This window comes from Gadus morhua, chromosome 14, assembly GCF_902167405.1.
Source record: "Gadus morhua chromosome 14, gadMor3.0, whole genome shotgun sequence".
In the NCBI taxonomy this organism is placed as follows: domain Eukaryota; kingdom Metazoa; phylum Chordata; class Actinopteri; order Gadiformes; family Gadidae; genus Gadus; species Gadus morhua.
This window is the reverse complement of record NC_044061.1, coordinates 11,758,785-11,779,750: the sequence shown is the minus strand read 5'-3', so window position 1 is coordinate 11,779,750 and position 20,966 is coordinate 11,758,785. Positions and strand designations below refer to the sequence as shown.

Genomic DNA, 20,966 nt, shown 5'->3' with positions numbered 1-20,966 from the left:
TGATGGGAGTAGCACTGCGATGATACAAACAATGAGGCACATAAAGGAAATACTTCAAATCGGGACGACTAAGGAAGAATGACAAATATTACATTTTTATTTTATTTTATTTTAAATCAAATTGAATCACATTTTATAGTTATAAACACTTCAATTGGTATTCCATCATTCTTTCTCATCAGCCTAACTTAAACAAAAAATGATTGCAGCCCTTCATAGCAGCCCAAGAAACTCGAATAAGGTTATCTCAATACAATAAATATAAATGAGGAAAAGAAAACAGTTTAACACACATTACAACAGCCTGAATAGAGAAGAATTAGCACTACTTTTACTATGACAACACATGAATCATTGCATTTACTGCTATGGTTGATTTTGAATTAAGTCAATATGTGTTTAATCACACAAGGTAAAGGTTGTGACACAAGGAATTAAACGTTTCATTTACTTGTGGCATGGATAAGCAATTGAAAACAATTGTAGAAAATATTTCTTACAAAACATGCATTTTCAAGTCAGGCTTATACAAACAACAGTTACCAGGCTTGAAATTTTGCTCTACATTTTTTAATGAGAAAAACAATACCTTGGCTCGGTGCTGATCTATGATGCCACTGGAAAACCCCTCTACTAAACTTTTCGTTGTCAAAAGCCGAGATTACTATCTATTCCACAAAATAGTTTACTCTTAAACTGGAAGCCATTGGCCAATTTAGTAACAATATTTTCAATTTTAAAAAGGGACCATTTGGATACAACTGATTGGATAAGTCACATTAGTCAATTCTGCTTACTTGAAAGTGCCCCTTACATTAATGTTACCTTGGCACTTATAGGCTTGGACAATAGGCAGGGACCGGATTTTTCAAATGATAGAAATTATCCATCTGGGAATGTGAAATATTAATGGTATACAGCCTAGTCATATGCAGCCATCACTGGCTTTGTACACTGCAAATGCCAAAACCCTTTAAGAGATGTATCAGAACACACACAGGGCACACATCTCAAATAAGATGGTTTGTGGAAGCAGAGGGGAGAAGGAGAGGAATAAATAAATGGGGTTCACAGTACTTCAGCTCCACCCTAGAACTCCTGTGGAGTTCATGGGAGCAGTTTAACTGAGAACAACATGGCGATCGAATACGGACTTCCTCTGTTCCTGGACTTGCCTTCTCCAGCGTTGTTGGGCATGCTCTACTTTGTTCAACACATTTGGTCGAGAGTGTGAGCGTGAAAGAACATTGTGAGCATTGGCAAAAGGCTGTTGATCCTGAAATCAAAAACACAAAAAGGGAGCAGATTAGATCGGATACAGTTACTTAATAACCGCTCGATCACTTAACTGTCATAATCCCTTTTCACTCCTAAATTACCGCAGCACCATTTACTGTAGAAAGGGTAGAGCTTGAGCAAAATTTGACATAAGAATAGAACAGCAACCCATACCCCAACATCGTCATCATTTTGGATGAGCTGGGAATGCCCAAAGAGACGTCTTTTCAGCATGGGCTCAAGTAGAGTCAGGTACACCATGTACAGAAGCAGCAGGCCAAGGATCGACAAGTACATTATAATTGTAGCCTGAGAATTGAGGGAGATTAATAATAAGTTCATACCACAGTAGCAAGTTAATTATTTATACATCACCATACCTAATAATGGTTACTAGAGACCCTGATGGACATCCCGTCTCACACACATTACATTTGCTTACTTTGATCGTTCCTGAGCTCCTCTCTTCATATTTACATTCACAGCGTAAACAATAAGCCTCCACATCCTTCCCGTCTACCGGCATGGGTTCGACCACATGAAGACAGTTGCTGGAAGATACAGAATAGAATGCAGTAAAAAAGACAAAGGGATAGTACACCAACTATCTATTGGCTATTTGGGCAGCCATTCAATTTAGATGTTGAGAAGCACAACTTACCAATCTTTAAGGGAAACATTTTGTTTATAAATCTGTCCTTCAATATCTCTATAAGGCGGGCAGATGCATTTACAGCGAATGTCCTCAGAGTTCTGTAGAATAAATACAATGTGTAACGTTAGTTTATTCTCGGATGGGCCATCCAATGTGATCGTTTTTACGATAATACAGTATATCTTACTATTTGGGAGCCACATAGATTCCCTGACATTACACAATAGTTGGTATGAACACACTGACTTCAGCAATTATAAGGTAGCCATTACTTACTAAGAATTTGCTAAACTAGCTAGCTGGCTATACTCTTACCTTCGCACCCGCAAATGTCAACAGCAGAAAACCCACCAGGGATACAACTTGCAATATGATAACTGATTTCATTGTCTTAAATGTGAAAGACCGTTTTTGTAGAGCAATAACAAGCTATGGCTAGATTCTTGGGGTCTAAATATTCCGAACTCACTATTGATTTCCAGTTTAGCCAAGCACAACAGCGTAGCTTCCGATCAGCTGACATGCTCCTTCCGGTATTTGGTTTTACTGACGTAATCTATTGATATTTCTCCCACTAAATAAATCGTATTATGTATGCGAATAAAATACAAACAATTCAATGTGCTACCTAATAAATCAAACAACGCAGTTTACCATTTTATTTACAACACGTTAGATGTACAAATACACTGTACTAAGACAATAAAGAAATTCTATTTTTACAAAACGTAACTTTCGTATGAAATCATTCAGGCCTAGGACTATTTGACTTTATGTTGCTCTATATATCTATTAATATATCTCCAATTCATTTGACATCCAAATATGATGTGTTGTGCCTTTGGTTGCTGGTTCATATGTTCAAATGTTAACACATTGTCCTCCTGAGAGATGCTTGCTTAATTTTTCACTATAACCTAAGAAGAGCCACAATGGGTATACATTGTTAAATGACAGAATACAGTGGAATACAGTGGCAGACAAAATATTAACATGAACATGAAACACCAATACATTGGAAAGTACGAAGTGTCAATACTATATGTGTCGCAAATGTAGTCGCTACCCAACAATACATTAACATTTAATCTAAAACTTTTTACATCATATACAATTTTTTTGAGTACAAACGCCTTTGTGATGACACTACATACTGTACATTGTAGTGCTATATCGTTCGGAAAAAAAACATTTTTGTGATAAATGTCTTTCCTGTATCTATCAACTTTCTTTCAACACTAATTGCAAAACAACAATAGTTTACAAGTCGGTTATAGCTAAATATACACTCATTGGTTGATATCTTATCTAGGTTCCTTTAATGAGTGTGCTATGTCATGTATTAGTAACATTCTCTTAATGTTGTTGTTTGAATATTCAGCATTAAACACAATAAATCACCCATCCGATCCCACTAATATAAAAATAAGACTTTATACAAATCTTTTAACACGAATGTTAACACAATCATACAAGAGCAGGTGTCTCTCCCTTTAAATCCCTAGAGCTTTATCCAGCATCATTTTTGTAAGGCTTTTTAAAACACATTAAAAAAAACAATAACCACAACATTGTGAATTGTCTGAGGCTACCAATGTGCTTGTGGTCTGTAGCATACGGAGAAGATACCAATCTATCCTTTCAAACGGTAAAAAAATATAGAGAAAAAATATAAAAAATCCACTTGCTTGTTTACTTTCTCCTTTGGGTCAGTACAGTCCACTTTAGTATGGGTTGTGTGAAAGTAGTATAGCAAGTATAGCATATTTGTATTAATTGCTCAGTAAGTTGAAAGGTTATGTGGCCAGTGTTTAATAAAAATATGTAAAGAACTATTCACAAATCCACTGGCTAAAGTTCACCTTAATCTATGGGCGTAAAAATCTCAGGACTTTAGAGCGAAGGAATCTGATGAATGACTTGGGGAACATTTCCCTGGACTCTTGGGCTGTGTAGTTGAAAAAGTTCTGTGGATGGGCCAAAACATCAAACAACGCCTTCATGAGTTTCTTGTCCTGTAGAGAAAATGTATGCCAAGAAGACAAAACACTAGTGAGTACCACTTAAAACCACAAGATGGAGTCCAATACACACTGCGTTGTTTTATACACAGTATTATGAAATAACAAATAGATCATAAGGAAATTGAAGTAAATTATTTTGATTTGTACTTTTAAATGATTTATGAAAACTTCTGAAGCATCTCTGAAAGTCAAAAAACAGCTTGGTAACACAGCTTGGCAGAATGTACGGTTTGTGAGGGAGGGGTATAAAGGTAATATTTGCGCGAAACAGATAACAAATATTTCCGTAAACATAGGTTTGGCTGATGTGTATACGTTTAAAGGAGCTTAAAGTTATGCTTCGTTCTGCGTTGGAACTTGCATTCCCGGTTGGAACGTCTCATTTTGGCCTGTCTGATTCCTATTGTCAGAGATGACCCCGCCCAGTGCCAAATCTCCAAATATCATATTCTGCTCGGCTCATCTTGCATTCTGTTCTTTCAGCGTCCCGAACCTGGCAACCCGGCCGAGACAACTCTCTACAATATTGTGAAATTGGGCTGCATTACCCATTTCTAACGCTCAGTGTCAATATAATACAGTGAATTATTTAAAACTCACGGATGTGATTTGTCATCATTCAACTTAAAATGAGGTATTGTTTATAACTGCCACGGTTAAAATTTACATAAACTATACCTTAAGAATTTCCTGGTGATTTTCTGAAGCATATAATCTTCCATCTCTGACTATATCTTCGATTAACTCTTGGTAGTCCTCTGCAACAAAGAGAGCACACACAAAGGCAATGCATGAACATTCTTGAAATCTTTTGCATAACCTCAACTGAGGAACAAGTATACGCCACATTTCACCCATGCCCACTTCCACTCACCATCATAAGTCACATATGGGACCTGGAAGCCTTTGCCACTGTTTCCCTCGTTGGACTTGAACTGAATCCACAGTCTCTTGGAGCGGGACGTGAAAGCAATTGGCCGCTCGTACGTCTGACAGGTTTCGTAGGTTGTCACAGAGTTGGAGAGAGCTGGAAAATCAGGATACCCACACATTAGATGAGACTAATGTATTCATCGTATGTAGTCATTTGGTGGAGTCGGATCCATTAGTCAATGTAGAAAATATGTTATCGAGGGGCAGGCACATGGGGGTAAAGCATCTTAAAGAGCCAGTGAACCACTGTTTCAGATGGAATTCGACCACTGTGAATTCTAAAAATAATTGAATTATAGGAAAGAAGGGGGGTGTATTATCCCCATGGCTCAAACTTTCTGATACTTCATAGTACCGTTGTTGTGTATAAGTGTTATAATAAGCAGACATTAAGTGGACGCAGACATTAAATACTTCGCTGCTCAGACGTAACTTCACTATACACAGACACCGTCAAAAAGTGTTTTGTGTTCACTGGTTCTTTAAGCAAGAAGCAGAATGCCCTCAGGTATACTGGACAATTGAGGATGGAATTCCAAACCTTTGGGCTGGGAGTTGAACATTGCAACAACTGAATGTTGCAGAACCCGCTATTAAATATTTTAACCCAATGTGGAGCATCTCGTTGTCATTTGGGCATACTTTTTTTTTTATAACAACTTACTATTCCAGGCTTTGCCAACTTTGGCAGAACCTGGCTAACCGAATGTTTTTGAAACGAGACTCACAGCTTTTTCTCATAACCAGATAGTCTCCACACTCATCCTCAATGGGCAGGAAGATCTCGGGGACCACGATGAGGATCCTGCGTTTGGGTGGAGGGTTGATCGTCCAGGTGCACTCCACGTTGGCCGGATAGTTTCCGGGGTAGTTGGGCGACTCGATGTAGCCACTGAAATCTCCCAGCTCTCCGCCACAATGTCGGTCTGTGAAGTGACGACACCGTGTTAATCGATCGCCATCCATCATCCGGAGCACGTAACTTGCTCTGCAGAGTTATGTCAGAAGACTTCATACCAATGCTGCATACGATCATCCAAAACAGTCGGCACATACTTTTACACTGCATGATGTTCGTGGAGCCGTCAAAGTCCGTGGTGGTGTTTCCGGGGCAAGCTGTGCAGTAGTTTTGTCCAAACTCCACTTGGTATGTTCCCATGGGACAGCGGATACAACGATGTGTGCTTGTGTTGTAGTAATGTCCTGGGGAGCACTGGACTGTTGGAGCCCAACACAGGGTGTTAACCCCGGGTGTTAACGATTAGAAAAGGATGCAATATCTGTATATTGGCAGAAGAGGGCAGCGTAGTTCTTTTGGTCAGGACCCTCAGAACCGAAGCTGGAAAAATTCTCACCTTTGGTCTCACACTGCTGGAAGGACACAGCAGAGAGGTGCTTGGTGACCAGGTTTCCCCCACAAAGAAAGCAAGAGGTTCGACCGACCTCTGGTTGGTAGGATCCCAGAGGGCAAGGCACGCAGGGGATGAAGCCATCGTGGGAATAGTGACCCCCGGTACACTGACCTGAACACACACACAGATTTTGCCGCAACTTGCTGTTAAACATTGTTCAACCCGTCCATGAAACATGAATAAGAAGAGATTAATTTGATTGAATGGAAAAAGAGGAACTGGAATGCTTTTCACTCACATTAAGTCAAAATAATTACAAAAAACAATCGTAGTACTCATAACGAATATATAGAATTATATAATATTATTATATATATTGGATATCAATATATTTAGATAACTCTTAACAATAGTAATTTATTGACATGAATAAATATGTTCTGGAGGATTGATTCTTGGTTCACTGAAACAATCTGCATAGGAGAAGAGAAATCCACATTCACTTCTTTGGACAGTGCATATGGTCAAAAGAGGAAGAAACATGCTCATGCTATGGATCTAAAGCAGAGTCTTATACATTCTGGAAACGAGCGGCCCTTTTTCTTCCCCTAGGGAGAAGGTACACAGCTTTGTGGTTCTGATAGGTGCTTTAAAACGTAACAAGATTGATATTATGCCCTTCTATCTTCTCGTGGGTAAACTGCTGTTATGCGGGACTTTAAGAAACGGGTTGCTGTTGTGAGTCTGCTGATAATGATTCTTGTTTAGTCTGTGGGTGAGAAAAGCCAGTGATGGGGATCTGGGACAGAGCCACAAAGTGACTGCGATAACAGCTACATAACATGGTGGCTCATTTTTCTTTTCATTCAGAACCAAGAAGAGACCAGTAAGCCTTTTGAATTCAAATTCATCTTCAACAATCTAAGCTGCAGCTCTTTTGACTTAACACAAAGCAGAACATCTGCCAGTAAGATTATCATCAAGCCAGCGGTTCATCCTGGGTGATTTATTCATTCATAACAGGAAGCATTTAAAAATAGACGCCCATATTAAGAGATGAAAAAATCTCTAATCCATGATAAATCTCACTTTTGTTTTCAACAACAAAAGTTTTTTTCTGAAACCACAATTGAGAACGGAACTATTTATGTCCTGAGTAGCAATTAAAGATGAGGTACACCCGCATCTTGACTGTAGACACGCACCACCTAAAGAAACATGCTCAAGTTGTGGATCTAGAAGTCTCCGAAGGATCTCCATGGTGCACCATGCGTCGTGCTACAACACCGAGACACAAGTCGCCCGCCTCTATCTTGAAACACTTCAACGAACAGCAGTCTTATTTCTATTGCTGTTCACTAAAATATGCATTCAATATGTCTGTTGGTTTGGTTGAAGCAAAGCGGTGTAAGTGGTGGTGGTGGTGGTGGTGGTGGTGGTGTAAAGAGTGTCTCCTACCTCCACACTCAGAGATGTTACGAGCCCCGACCACCTTGGAGTCGGCTTTCCCTTCGGGCCCGGGACAGAGCTCGCAGGCCATCTGCCCCTCCTCGTCCTGATAGGTTCCAGCTGCACACAGGACACACCTCCCCAGGTCCCCGTCATAGAAGGTCCCCGCCGAGCAGCTCACTGAGGGGACGGGTTGGGAGGGACGCACGTTATTGATGTGACATATCAAAGCCTGAGATCAGAATAAATATCAATGGGGAGGGGGGGGGGGTGCTTGTGGGGGAGCTTTAAAGACCAAAAATCCAGGCCCTCTAATTACATGAATGCATCTATTTTTCTGTCACTCGCAAATCTTTGAGAGACTTTGCAGGGAGAGAGAAAGAACACGGGGACCAAAACACCAGTCGCCCCAAAAACAAAGGAAACCACAGACATCGAGGAACCATGAGCGCAAGACCCTCATTAAAGTGCGTTTGTTTATGGCTTCCATGTTATTCATCACGGCTCTGCCATTTCAGCCGCGTTGCATAGAAGTGGTAGGACTAAGTATATAGTAATGATCACATTTAAAGGATTATCACGTTTTTGAATAGAGCTTGCTCATAACTCAATGTTGGATAACTCAATGTTGAGTAAGGTACTGAGGTCCAGTAAAAAGCAATACTCCCCGACACATTTAACATTTTCAGAAAATCTATAGCTTTCATTTATCTATGAAAAATAATATATATATAGGCTTTATATCTATACATGTACTTATTTTTACAGACCTTGACGTTTCTTATACACTGGCATGTAGCACTGAGGTTAAGACGTTACAAAACCATTGCAAATCAACCTGATGCAGCTCAACACAAATAGGGCCAGTGTGTTCCCCAGCAGTCTTTGTGCCACACATCAAACAGCCTTAATACTTAATAAAACATGGCTGTGCACCAGGGGGGGAAGCTCTTAATACCATTATAGGCACCCGCACCTAGAACTGAGGCAGACGCAGAAGCGAATCAAAGAGAATGTTTGCCTCTTATCTATCCTAACGTCATAAAGATTGATTAAAGGGATGTGCAGAGTTTTGCTTTGGTTTCTGTCATCTACAGTGTGTGCCTGTAATTCATTTTTTTGAACAATTATGTCTGTCTGGTGGTGTGAGGAACTTGGGGCTCAGAAGCCGTTTGCTAGTCTCACACCAGAACAAATTGTCTATGTCCTCAACGTCTTTAGTCCAGAAATGTGCCTCAGTGGTAGCCTTTAAGGAGTGCCTCTCCGTAGAAAACCACTATTTATAAAGAGCTTGACACACAAAAGCTTGAACATAGATCCATTATATGCGGCTCAGCAAATTGTAAGATTTCCCTTCAAGGAAAAAGAGAATGTAATTCTCTCAAGAGCAGTTCATTTTTTGCAGCCCATTGTTGACTCTGAAAGCCCATGTGGAGCCACCGTTGCATTGTCCTCCAACAGCTTTTATTTGACGGAGGGAAGGGAGGGAGAGAAGAGAGTGAGAGTGAGAGAAGAAGAAAAAAACCTTGAAGCCTTTCAAATGCAAAGAGTCGCTTCTATAGAGTCCTCGAATTGATGGCCCCAAAAAGAGGTTTAAAAGACCTTTCACCTCTATTCAAGTCCCCAGTCTTTGCCTACTTGATGACATAGGAAAACACTGCGGTATCACAGTGGTAAGGAGCTGAACCCAATAAAAGGGGTCAGGTTTCTCAATCCCCCCCTTTCTGCTTGGACCAATCGCTTCGTGCGTCCATCAAGCAGAGGCCCAAACAGCTGATGCTAATTGATTCCCATGGTGTAGGCTGAAGTCAATTCTCTTTAACAGTTTAGTGGCTGGGGGTCATGCAGAGTGGCTCTACCCAGGGGGGAGAGGAGAGAGGGATGGGGGGGGGGCGTGGGCACTGCACTCAAACTGCCATCTTGAATCAACAGCACTTCCTAAACATCTCCCATGTAAAAACAAACATTAAAAAAAATATCCCGGCAACAAACAATTCCAGTGCAGGAAGTGGATACATTAAATACAATAAACCCCTAAAGCTGTGCCCACTTCCAAAATAACCCCAAATTTTAAAACACGTTTGTAAGACTAAGATGTTAATGAAACGCATGACGGTAGCTAGCATATTCAGAAACTCGTTCATCTGCTCAAAGAATATTATAGAGTGCTCAAAGTCTTACAACATCAAGTTAGAGCGAGGAGGATTTAAAAGAATCCTCATAAGAAAGAAATGTGTAACAGAGGCGATGTTGTTTTGGTGTGCGTGTGATGGCTTTAGACTACGCTGCCATGCAGTGGGAACGAGCCCCAATAGGGTTTACAATGGAGTGGGCAAACTGAAAGGAACTAAACTGCACTGCAAGCTAAGCCAGAGAGGGAGGCGGGGGTGAAGGGGGAAGAAAATATAGCTCCTTTAAAGAGCAGGGGGCTTTAGAATGCCTTTCAGCCCCCGTTCCAAACTACAAGTCTGCACCCCATGTCAAATAGACTGCTTAACGTTGACCCAAAAGTGCGGGAAGATCTGAGTGACAAACAATGAAATATCCAACAGGAACACTCTACGTCATCAGTTTTTGGTGCAAAATATCATTTTCTTTCAATGTCAATATACATACATTGTAGCGATTGACTTAAACAGTATGCCATAGTGTTGACCACGAAATTTCTCTCCAAAGTCTTCCCAAAGAACAGCATCCTGCTCAGGCCTCCTCATCAGTGGGATTACCACTTGCTGAGTGGCTACCCTCACTGTTTAATGGCATCACAAGGAAAGAGCCACACTAGTCAAGTGGACATTGTTGGTTAATCTTGATCTTTTCTGCAACAACAACTGTAAAAATTAGGTCTTCAATCAAGACTGTGTACACCTGGTTCAGAATGTAGCTGTATTAATATAAGTATTGCAGGAAGATAAATACTCAAAATAATTCACCCATACTTATATTAGCATTACACATGTATTGATATCATAATGTTTTAAATGCCTAAATAAATATTCAATAAAAGGGCATATGAGGACTCATATGAGGTTTGGTAATTAAAAAGACAATTATGAAATGAACACAAATAATATGGGACGCATACATAGAATTTAAGCATAGGCCAAAACTGAAAGCAAATGTTCATTTTTTGCTAAAGAAAACATGCACACATAAGTCTTTATTTGTTCATATCGACTGAGCACCATTAAAACCAAATACACAGTTCCATTATTACGTGTCGTAAATAAAACGCATCCAGAGGGGAACGGCTAAGCGGCAGAAAGCCTTGCACTGCCAGTTACAGTCAGAGACTGTAGGGAGATGCTGGAAGAGCTCTCATGTTGGAAGGGGCAACAACAGTCTCTCTGTTTGCCTCTGCAATCCTCCCCCCATCCCCCCATTCCCTATAACCAGCTCATTACACCATGTCTGCACACCAAATATGGAAGTCATCTGGCCAACACCTGCTCAGATCCAATCATTAAACCAACTTGTCTAAATATACCTCCCTGGCATGGAGTAATTAACCCACCTTAAAACAAAAACCCACACTCTGGGACAACCACTGCTTTGAATCTGATTCATTGTTCCTCGTGCCTTTGTGTAACACAAGAGGGCTGATGCCGCTGAACCACAAAATAGGTGTCCGCTGCTCAATACAAGACGGAGAAAAAAAAAACACACACTGAAAAGCACCGTCAGCAGCCATCACTCCGCCGTCGTTGGCAGGGGTTTGTACAGTCGCGGCTCAACGTTAAAATAAATAACTGTTTACTAACCGCATCTCCTGCCCGCCAGCACCTGTCCGGCCACACAATGTTCCTGCGGGTCCACGGTCTGGAGCAGGCTCTTGGAGAGCTCGTAGTCGGAGCCAGCAAAGTGGATATGGAACTGTTCCCGGTTGATGGACTTTCTCAGGGTCCGGATGGTCTTCCTCAGCCTCTTCTCGGAGCGCCGGCGCACACATGGCAGGTCACAGCTCTCTGCTGGGAGAACAAGTTCACAGTCCGTTCACACCAGGGGCGGGTGGGCTCACACATGCATACCGCCCCCGTTCATAATGAAGACGGCCACCACGTCCCGGACCACGGAGAGAACACCCAAAGCACCGACTGACGTACGTAACGCGAGACACGGAAGCAACTCCAAACGAAACCAACGCCAACCCCTTTTTTGCAGCAGCAGCAGCACCCATTCCACACCCACGTCTACAGAAACACCGAACCCACGTCAAAACAGGAGATACTTCAACCACTAGGTTCATGAGAGCAAGAGAGGAAAGTCTGAGAAATAGGAAGAAGACCAAAGTGAGCAGAAAGATGCCCAAGAGAGGGTTGTGTTAGGGTCACATGCAATCAGTCAGTCAGGCCGGCGGGCAGGCAGCGCAGCAGAGAGACCAACCTGTTACCTCCTCTAGGTTCACATCCAACTCAAACTGAGCCGTGATTGAGGAGCCCTCCTCCTCCCCTGCTCTCCTGCCGTTCCGATGGCGCTGCGCTCTCCTTCCGGCGGACGAGCAATGCAGGCTCACGTAGCTGAACTGGACGTTCTCCGTGAAGAGGGACCCGCTATCTGTGTACATGGGAGAGGAGCATACACACAAACACACACACACACACACACACAGAAACACACACAAAGTCAAACATTCACACAACCACAAACGCGTTTAAAATTGACCACCAATAGGAGGATTAAACAATAGGGATGATACTAATCGCTGGCAAAGATGGAACCTAAACAAAACTAGATGAAGGGTACGTGTGCAGATTATGTCCATTTGCTGAGAGAGGGGGAGGGAGCGTAAGAGGGAGAGGGAGAGGGAGAGGGAGAGGGAGAAGGAGAGGGAGAGGGAGAGGGAGAAGGAGAGGGAGAGGGAGCAAGTAAAAACATCCAGGTCAAGATTTTCTTTCTCCCCATGCGCAACAGACTTTGGGTGGGTGATCCGAGTGTGTGTGTGTGTGTGAGAAGACACGGGGCACGTCCGAAACTTCTGCTATCTGAAGTGATGTGTATCCTTTCAGTGACTTTGAGGGGATGTAAAACACCATGCCGGAACCCTCTGGAGAAACAAAATAATCCCCCCAATCGGAAGCTGGTTTGATTGATAGCTGGGTCAAAGCCTCCTGAAAGCCATGCTATGGCTAATTACATCTCACCCTGTCACGGCCAGACAATGTGCAGTGGCGAGAAACTTGAAAGCACGCCACTTTTCCCTGCATATTTCTTTCACATTTGGTTATACTTCTGGGTTCGCTTTCAAAGAGCTGCTCAGGAGTTGATGTACGGTTGGCTGACACTTCCTGGTAGAGGGAAATTGTTTTACTACCGGTAACATGAACAAGATGTAATTCCATGCGGCGGCCATCTTTTACTTCAGGGTCTTAATTTGAGTGGTGTGTGTTGTGTTGTGTCTGTGTGTGTTATGGAAACCTCTGTACCTGAGTGTGCAGTGTTTAGAGTCTCCTTAAGCCTCTCTTGACTTCGCTTGAGGTTGCATTTTCCAGGCCCCGACCTAAAGGTGGCAGTGGCCTTGATGCGGGAAATGCTGGACATTTCTGAACCTACAGAATAAAGGAACACAAATTAGCCCAAGCATTTTTGAAAATCATGGCTCTATTTTTAAAAACATTTGAGTGTGGCTATCGCTGATTTTATTCTGGGGGTAGAGATAAGGCCCCAGATAATGGATCTGATCTTGTGTACTTGCCGAAGCAGTTCAGGCCACTGTTGTTCTTCTGCGCCTCAGCCAAGCAGGGCAAAGGCATTCCACAGGTCAGAGTATAGGAATCCTCCGTTCCTGACACACACACACACACACACATACACACATACATATACACATACACACAGACACACACACACACACACACAAACACACATACACACACACACACACACACATACACATTAACAAATATACACAAACACACACACAAACACACACACATACACATGCACGCCCATCCATGACATGGACACCAAAACAAAGACAAAGGCAAAGGGCCAAAAAAGCAAGGTCACAAAGAGCAAACATGGAGCATGTGGGGACATGCTACTCCTTCAGTAGAATGAGGTGGACGACTATTCAAACAGACCAGCTCACTAACTCCCCTGCCTAAAGTCCCCAAACGGTCCCACTCACCACTGCTGATGTGGACTTGGGATTGGCAGGTCAAGGAACAGCGGTCTCCTCCTCCCTGTTTGCTGCAGTTCAGCGTGGGCCGGGAAGTGGGTGTGGAAAGTGCGAAACCCTCAGTCTCTACATAGAATACACAACACAACTCCAAGGTAAAAAGAGGATTTTGGATGTGAAAGGAAAATAACAACAACAACAATAACAGCTAGGCAGAGTTCAAGGCATGACAAACATGAGGGAACAATGTCCAACATACTGACAGCGGCCGCAGTAGCGAGTCAAGTATGGCTTCCATTTCTTTAAAGCCCAGGAAAGAGATTTTAAAAGAAAAAAACAAGACGACCGAGCCACTCAAAGTATCTCCTGTTTTTTGAGGGGGGGGGAATACGTCGGGGGTTTGCGTTGCACGACCACACACTTTTCAAAGCAACCGCATGCACATCATAGCGGCACACAACAGAGATAAGGAACGGCTGTCTCCTGTAGGCCGGGCCACAGGCTTACCAATACAGTCCTTCTTGTTCCAGTGGAGCTTATAGCCGGGTTGGCAGTGGCATTCAAATCCTCCCGGGTTGTTCTCACAGTGGTGCTCACAGCCACCCCCATTCACACTGCATTCGTTTACGTCTAAGAGTCATGAGGGAAAACACATGCATTGTATGACTTGAAACGTTTCTATGCAAGTTGGTTGGTAATTGCCTCGTGTGCAGGCGCACACATAGTTGCTCAGCACACACCGTGGCATTAAAAATGCCATTTGTCAGAGTCTAATAAATACGACACGTGTCAACAAATGCATGATTGATCATACGGATCAGCTGTTTTATCCATATTGACATAGTATGGCCCTTATTTTACCTGTCCCAGTTGTACATATCTATATTTTGCGCAATTGTGTTTGTAATGCCCGCAAACATATTTGAACTTTGATTGGTAAGAGATATCAAAACACACGCACGCGCGCACACACACACACACACACACACACACACACACACACACACACACACACACACACACACACACACACACACACACACACACACACACACACACACACACACACACACACAAAAACTTACCCCCACAGTGGGCCAGTCCATACAGGGTGTAGCCTTTGTTGCACACACACTCAAAACTACCGGGGGAGTTCACACACGTGTGGTCACATGTCCTCTGGAAGAAGCACTCGTCTATATCTGTAATGAGAAGCATGCAGATGACACAGTTGCATGGCGCTCAGTCAGTCAGTCGCACTGAGAGAGAGAGAGCTGGTGTTTGTCTGCGTGAATGGTACTCAACCTCAAACACACACACACACACACACACACACACGCGCACACACACACACACACACACACACACACACACACACACACACACACACAAACACACACACACACACACACACACACAATACAGTTTGATAAGGACCATATGACTCCTTTTTTTTCTTTTTCATTTTGGTCACACAAAAAAAAGGAAAACAGTGTTTCATAAAAGCCGTCGCTTTGCTTTGACTATAATTGTTTCCAAAATGTCATTAGGCTTTTAATGAGACGCCACGAAAAATATTTTTTTATTATGTTACTACTCGCAACACTGATTCTATTGTATTTAATATTCCGAGCCCACCTTTGGTGCTGCTCTAAACCCACTCTCCAAGAAACCGAGGGGAAGGAAACCATTTCTTTTTTTACCTTGGCAAGAACGCTCATCACTCAGCAGCTTGAAGCCCTTCCTGCAGTTACACTCAAAACTCCCAATGGTGTTCTTACAAAAGTGCTCACAGCCGCCGTTGTGGAGTTCACATTCATCGATATCTGCAACGGAAACAATATTAAAAAATAATGCAGTCGCAGTGCAGCAAAGCCAGATGATGAAGAGACAGTTTCCCTCTCAATAGACCTTACTAACCTAGCGGCAAAATTGGTAAACCATTACACCTCAATGGGAACGTATCTCGAAAGCCAGTGGGTGGGGAAATGGAATGCAAGACCAAAAAATAGTACATAGCGTTTTCATGGTTCCAACTGGGTCCGCTAGATGATTAAGGTCTGTAGAGGTCCATGGTGGACGGTCAGTCTGACCTTTGCATGTTTTTCCATCCGGCTGCAGAGTGAAGCCAACCGGGCAGCTGCAGCGTACGCCCGTGGATGTGTCTTTACAGGTGCAGTCACACCCCCCATTGTTTACCGCGCACGTCTCTGAAACGACAGGACACTGTGTAAATGCACGCCACTGATTGAGCTTTCCTCTGTGTGGAAAGGAGTTAATTCGGCACTGACATGCTGTTCAAAGCTTAACCTGCGGCCTCCACCAAAAGCATACAACCAAACACATAAAAGATATTCTTCTACAGATGCCGTGTCATTTGTTGGCAACCAGAACTGTTGATGTTATGGAAAAGATCTCAGAACACACTTGCTTTTGGGGTTTAAGTCTTCATTCATTGGCATGTTTGAAGGTTGACATGAAAGTTGCGCTGCATGTTTCACACGAGGAACACTTGAGGTGTACGCTGGTGATTAATGGCCTTACTTGGGTGGAGAACTGTCAAACACAGGTGAAGTCGATGTCAACCACTTTGCTCTCCCTTTCAACAGGCCTCGTTTAGAGTTCAAACAAAGACCTTGTGAGTGCATAACCCAGCCACACACAAAGGAGTTAAGCACTAAGAGATAATGGTTTGAAGTTAGGCCTCCACTCAGCATTTCACAAACACAACAGACGGCTTCTAAATACACATAAATAGTGAGTAAGCCATAACTATATACTCTACTCCCCCAAATAGAAAGGAAATGTGAAATGTACCACACTGTCACCAAGGCTTATTTTTTTTTTTCCAGTAGGGAAATCATGGGTGAGAAAGCCAAGGCCCACAGTCATTTCACAGTTTGCTCCGAAGAGGGAGGAATGCTTTTCTTTATTAAGCATTACTCCTTCCCTCGCCTCAATATTCTAGACTAGTGTGTACAGCACCCAAACACACACACACACACACACACACACACACACACACACACACACACACACACACACACACACACACACACACACACACACACACACACACACACACACACACAAATCATAGAACATCCAGAGTTTGTGCGAAATTTCCACAAAATTCTAATAATGAACAGGCTGTTAATGGAGTTTTCACCCATGAGCAGTCTTCGTTTCACACGTTTATCGACCTCAGTGAAGGCTGTGATGTTGTGCTCCATTGGCTCAGCAGTGGCTTCATCTCGCTCTGAGAAACAAACATGTGCAACATCATTAGAAGACATTTAATAGCTGTTAATTTTTATGTCTATTCAATGTTTTTGACACGTTTATGCGAAAGTGTAACGTATACCAACTTACTATGTTACATCCTAAGAGTTCAATTTTGTTTTGGAAATAAATAAAAACATGTATGCATGTAGGATGTGGCAATGGTCCTTTTTTTTGGGGGGGGGATCAGTAAACAGAGTCAGGTTTTCACTGAAGTATAACGGTGTGTCTTGTTGTGGGGGAGATAAGGAGAGCAAGGGGGAAAAGTAAAATGAATCACGCGATGACTTCTTAGCGATAGACTTAGACCTCACACATGTTGGCACCGCAGAAGAAAACCACCACCACCATTATCTGATTGGACGATCCTTATCATCCAACCCAAGACGTGAAGAAGAACAAACTAGGGATGAACACCCACTATTAGGGGAACTGGCACAGACACATTGCATAAGGAGATACCTTGGCGCCATCTTTATTATTCTTTGAAACAAAACCTATTAGAGGCAGCCTCTGTAAGGGGTTCAACACGTATCAATCAACTTATTTGTAATGATATGCGATAAAACAAGTCCAATCATTTGCCTCTTCATGAAACATACAGAAAGAAACAAGAAATGTTAAATCCCTTTTGTTGATTTCCAACAACAAACACAAAGTTGGACCATAGGCACTCAAGTACTGCCATTCCACTCAAGATATGGCAACAAAGGAAAGCTTCCACATTTGTGGAAAGAAAAGAAAAGATGGAGATCTAGAAACGAGAGGGGTGTGGTATTTCAAATAGCCAGCCACTGGGCGTACACATAGTCAGTGCTTACCTACCTACACAGGAGCTTTTGTCTGGCTGCAGGGTGTACCTGACGTGACACCTACATATGGGGCCATCTTCCATGTCCTCACAGATGTGTTGGCAACCCCCATTGCCATGGTTACAGGTAACTGCAAGTTAAGAACACAAGACCCGAGTTCAGATATTCTGTACAACAGTCGGGGCAAATTGGTCAGATGGCAGGAATAACGGAACCACACGTACTGATGCAGTCTCTCTGATTCCTTGCCAACTCAAAGCCTGGGCGGCACTCACAGGCAACGCCTCCCTTGGGGGTCTCTTTGCAGATGTGAGCGCAACCATGCTCCTTATTCATACAGTTGAGCCCCTCTGCGGTTGAAAAACAAAGACACACACACACACACACACACACACACACACACACACACACACACACACACACACACACACACACACACACACACACACACACACACACACAATGGAACTCTTAATGCTGTGACAGTCTAGACATCAAATCAGCGACAGTGAGCATAGGTTATATTGGTTTAGTTCATAACACATCATGTCAACAACTATATTACATTTTAAAATTAAAATTCACCTTGAATCAAATATATACTTTTTATAATCAAAGCAGCATACAACATAACAGAATACGCTTAAAAAAAAGGGCATTACCTAAAAGCTTTATGTATCTCTTTGCATACATACATTACACACATACAAACATACATGCATACCAGTACTTTCTTCAAACAGTTCCGGCCAAACTATTCTCATCTTTGACGATTCTCTCACCCCTTCTCTTGCAGATGGGCACTCCACAGGCTTAATGTAAATGCCAGGTTCCACAGCTAGATGATTAAGGTTCTAAAAGGTGAAAAACCTGTATTCATAGCCACTCACCCACAGAGCGATGGATGCATGTGTGCTGGTTGTCACTCAGAAAGAAACCTTGATTGCAGCGACACTCATAGCTTCCCATTGTGTTGACACATGTGTGCTGGCACCCTCCATTGTTGAATTTACACTCATCCACATCTAAAAGAAAGTTGGGTTTCAGAAATTAATTATAAAAACATACATACAATTTTGTGTGTGTGTGTGTGTGTGTGTGTGTGTGTGTGTGTGTGTGTGTGTGTGTGTGTGTGTGTGTGTGTGTGTGTGTGTGTGTGTGTGTGGGTGTGTGTGTGTGTGTGTGTGTGTGTGTGTTTGTCTGTAAATTGAAAAGCAAAATAGGCAACAAAATATTGTGAAGCTTGATGAAATTATAGATATAAAGCATGTTTTGTTAACAATATGAAAAACTAAAAGAGAATAATCTCAACAGTATTGACAACTGTCAGATAGGACATTGCCTATCTCCAATGTATAATGTATGTACAAACAGTTAGCAGAGATTAGGACTAACGTTACTATTAGAATGTTGTAATTACCTTCTTTTTTTTAATATACTTATGATGACTGCTACTGTTACAACTCATAAAGTAGACTACACACGCAGTTTTTCCGGAACTTTACACTGAAATATTTTCTTACCTAAACAATTGTGGCCGTCGTGTGCTAGATGGAATCCATCGTGGCAAGTGCACCGATAATTGCCTGGTATGTTGTTACACTCGTGTACACAGCCGCCATTGTACTCAAAGTCACATTCATCAACGTCTACAAAATAAGACACGTGTCAAAAAAAACAAGTGTACCGTTAGATCATAAGGTCAAAAGTTACGTCCATTCATATGTGTATTTAATTAGCCAAAATGAACAGCCTATGTATCCACAAATATGCCATTAAAGTCTCGCCTCTTCAAGATGGTGGCCACACATTGTAATGACAAGACAGACCTCAACAGATGATTACCTTCACAGTGTTTGCCATCTCCTTTAAAGCCTGCTTTACACGTGCACTTGTATGAGCCTTGGGTATTTTGACAAATAGCATCGATGTGACAGCCATCACTTTCATCTGCGCATTGATCTACGGAAAGCACGTAGAGATGGCGCGAGGTTAAAGTAATAAAGTCATAAATAATAACAACGCATTGGAATGGCCAGTTCTCCATACAGGCAGCGTGTACTTGGCAAAATAGTACAAATAGGCTAAAATAAGGACAAACTGAATGAGGTAATAGTGATCTAGGAATAAAGGTTTTTTGATTGAGGGCTAATGATTGTTTTGTTTATATACACTTTAAAAGTTTCAAACTAGTAATTGCATTGGCGTGCATCATTGTAATACCATAATGTAATAGATGTGCTTAGAAAAATCCGTCTGGTAACGTTAGCATATAAAAGTGACATAGTAAACTTAATGTAACCTATAAATGAGCGCTACCAAGAGTAGAAATAAAGGCTATGGGAAAACAACATAGTGCATAAGAATATTGCGTGGCCAGTCGGGAGTAAGCTTACCTTGACTCTCTGGTAGTGCTGTGCTTTGGCGAGTATTTAACAAGAGCAAAAACAAACAAAAGTTCCTCGCAATCCAAATAGCTCCCATGGTGATATCCTAGTTTAGAGGTCTCCTCAAAAGGACGTGTACGCACTGAAGTGGCGACCAAGTGTCCGCCTCATTTTCATTGTAGCCTGTCAGTGTGTTCACCAGCAGGGCTTTAGAAAGAGAAAGGACTGTGTGGGCGCGCGCAAGGAGAGGAAAGGGAGACAGAGGAGCGCGAGCTAAATACTTTCCCGATCCTACCATAAATGTGGATGAACACTTTCCTGCCGTCGTATAATGTATGTATAGACGCAAGTCCAGGCTACATACATACATGTTGTAGTTATTTTTCCCCTTGCGGTGTTTATTTTGTAATTGAATAGTTTCCTCAGTTTTGTATTCGGGAGTTCACTATTTACATAACTCTTAGTGGCAGGTAATGTATGCACAATCTTAATTGGATACAATGTGATACAGTGCGTTGCTATATAAAAGCCTAGTAATGAAACTTTTCCTTTATCAACACTTTGTTATTCATAGGAGACAATGCATATTGAAACCAACCCACGCGCTCTTGAGTTTGCTTCGCCCAGCTGTCTTGTACGAGACTCACTTGCACCACCTAACGAAAATATTACACCA

The 20,966-nt window shown here is 42.3% G+C and overlaps 2 protein-coding genes across 4 annotated transcripts; both read right to left on the bottom strand.

Moving 5' to 3' along the window:
* Window positions 1-88: 88 nt before the first annotated feature.
* On the bottom strand, window positions 89-2,471 carry tmem9b (TMEM9 domain family, member B). Of its 2 annotated transcripts, none has more exons than XM_030377593.1 (5): window positions 2,403-2,471; window positions 1,940-2,031; window positions 1,721-1,829; window positions 1,453-1,587; window positions 89-1,276 (listed from the first exon to the last, which is right to left on the bottom strand). In XM_030377593.1, exons 1-5 carry the CDS (start codon window positions 2,454-2,456, stop codon window positions 1,121-1,123), a joined length of 546 nt encoding a protein of 181 aa, XP_030233453.1. In that variant the 5' UTR covers window positions 2,457-2,471; the 3' UTR covers window positions 89-1,120. The 2 variants fall into 2 exon arrangements, with proteins under 2 accessions (XP_030233453.1, XP_030233452.1); XM_030377592.1 differs by having other exon boundaries at window positions 2,249-2,456.
* Window positions 2,472-2,578: 107 nt separating this feature from the next.
* scube2 (signal peptide, CUB domain, EGF-like 2) lies at window positions 2,579-20,509 on the bottom strand. 2 transcript variants are annotated; one of them, XM_030377643.1, is made up of 23 exons: window positions 20,300-20,509; window positions 19,749-19,865; window positions 19,427-19,552; window positions 18,794-18,928; window positions 18,128-18,253; window positions 17,917-18,033; window positions 16,979-17,068; window positions 15,903-16,019; window positions 15,513-15,635; window positions 14,895-15,011; window positions 14,317-14,439; window positions 13,819-13,935; window positions 13,384-13,473; window positions 13,115-13,237; window positions 12,075-12,245; window positions 11,453-11,659; window positions 7,701-7,871; window positions 6,246-6,413; window positions 5,947-6,108; window positions 5,619-5,816; window positions 4,832-4,984; window positions 4,636-4,715; window positions 2,579-3,948 (listed from the first exon to the last, which is right to left on the bottom strand). In XM_030377643.1, the coding sequence occupies exons 1-23, from the start codon at window positions 20,385-20,387 to the stop codon at window positions 3,802-3,804; spliced, it is 3,066 nt and encodes a 1,021-aa protein (XP_030233503.1). In that variant the 5' UTR covers window positions 20,388-20,509; the 3' UTR covers window positions 2,579-3,801. The 2 variants fall into 2 exon arrangements, with proteins under 2 accessions (XP_030233503.1, XP_030233504.1); XM_030377644.1 differs by lacking the exons at window positions 12,075-12,245; window positions 13,115-13,237; window positions 13,384-13,473; window positions 13,819-13,935 and having other exon boundaries at window positions 20,300-20,508.
* Window positions 20,510-20,966: the final 457 nt, after the last annotated feature.

What these genes read in the sequence shown, in the direction of transcription:
- tmem9b (XM_030377592.1), bottom strand. Translation starts at nt 2,320, where the DNA reads ATGAAATCAGTTATCATATTGCAAGTTGTATCCCTGGTGGGTTTTCTG. An exon ending in TGACATTTGCGGGTGCGAAG is followed by an intron (nt 2,032 to 2,248) that starts GTAAGAGTATAG and finishes TTTATTCTACAG; the next exon opens with AACTCTGAGGACATTCGCTG. An exon ending in AAAATGATGACGATGTTGGG is followed by an intron (nt 1,277 to 1,452) that starts GTATGGGTTGCT and finishes TTTTGATTTCAG; the next exon opens with GATCAACAGCCTTTTGCCAA.
- scube2 (XM_030377643.1), bottom strand. Translation starts at nt 20,387, where the DNA reads ATGGGAGCTATTTGGATTGCGAGGAACTTTTGTTTGTTTTTGCTCTTG. An exon ending in CGACGGCCACAATTGTTTAG is followed by an intron (nt 18,929 to 19,426) that starts GTAAGAAAATAT and finishes ACTTTCTTTTAG; the next exon opens with ATGTGGATGAGTGTAAATTC. An exon ending in TGATGAGCGTTCTTGCCAAG is followed by an intron (nt 15,012 to 15,512) that starts GTAAAAAAAGAA and finishes TTCTCATTACAG; the next exon opens with ATATAGACGAGTGCTTCTTC.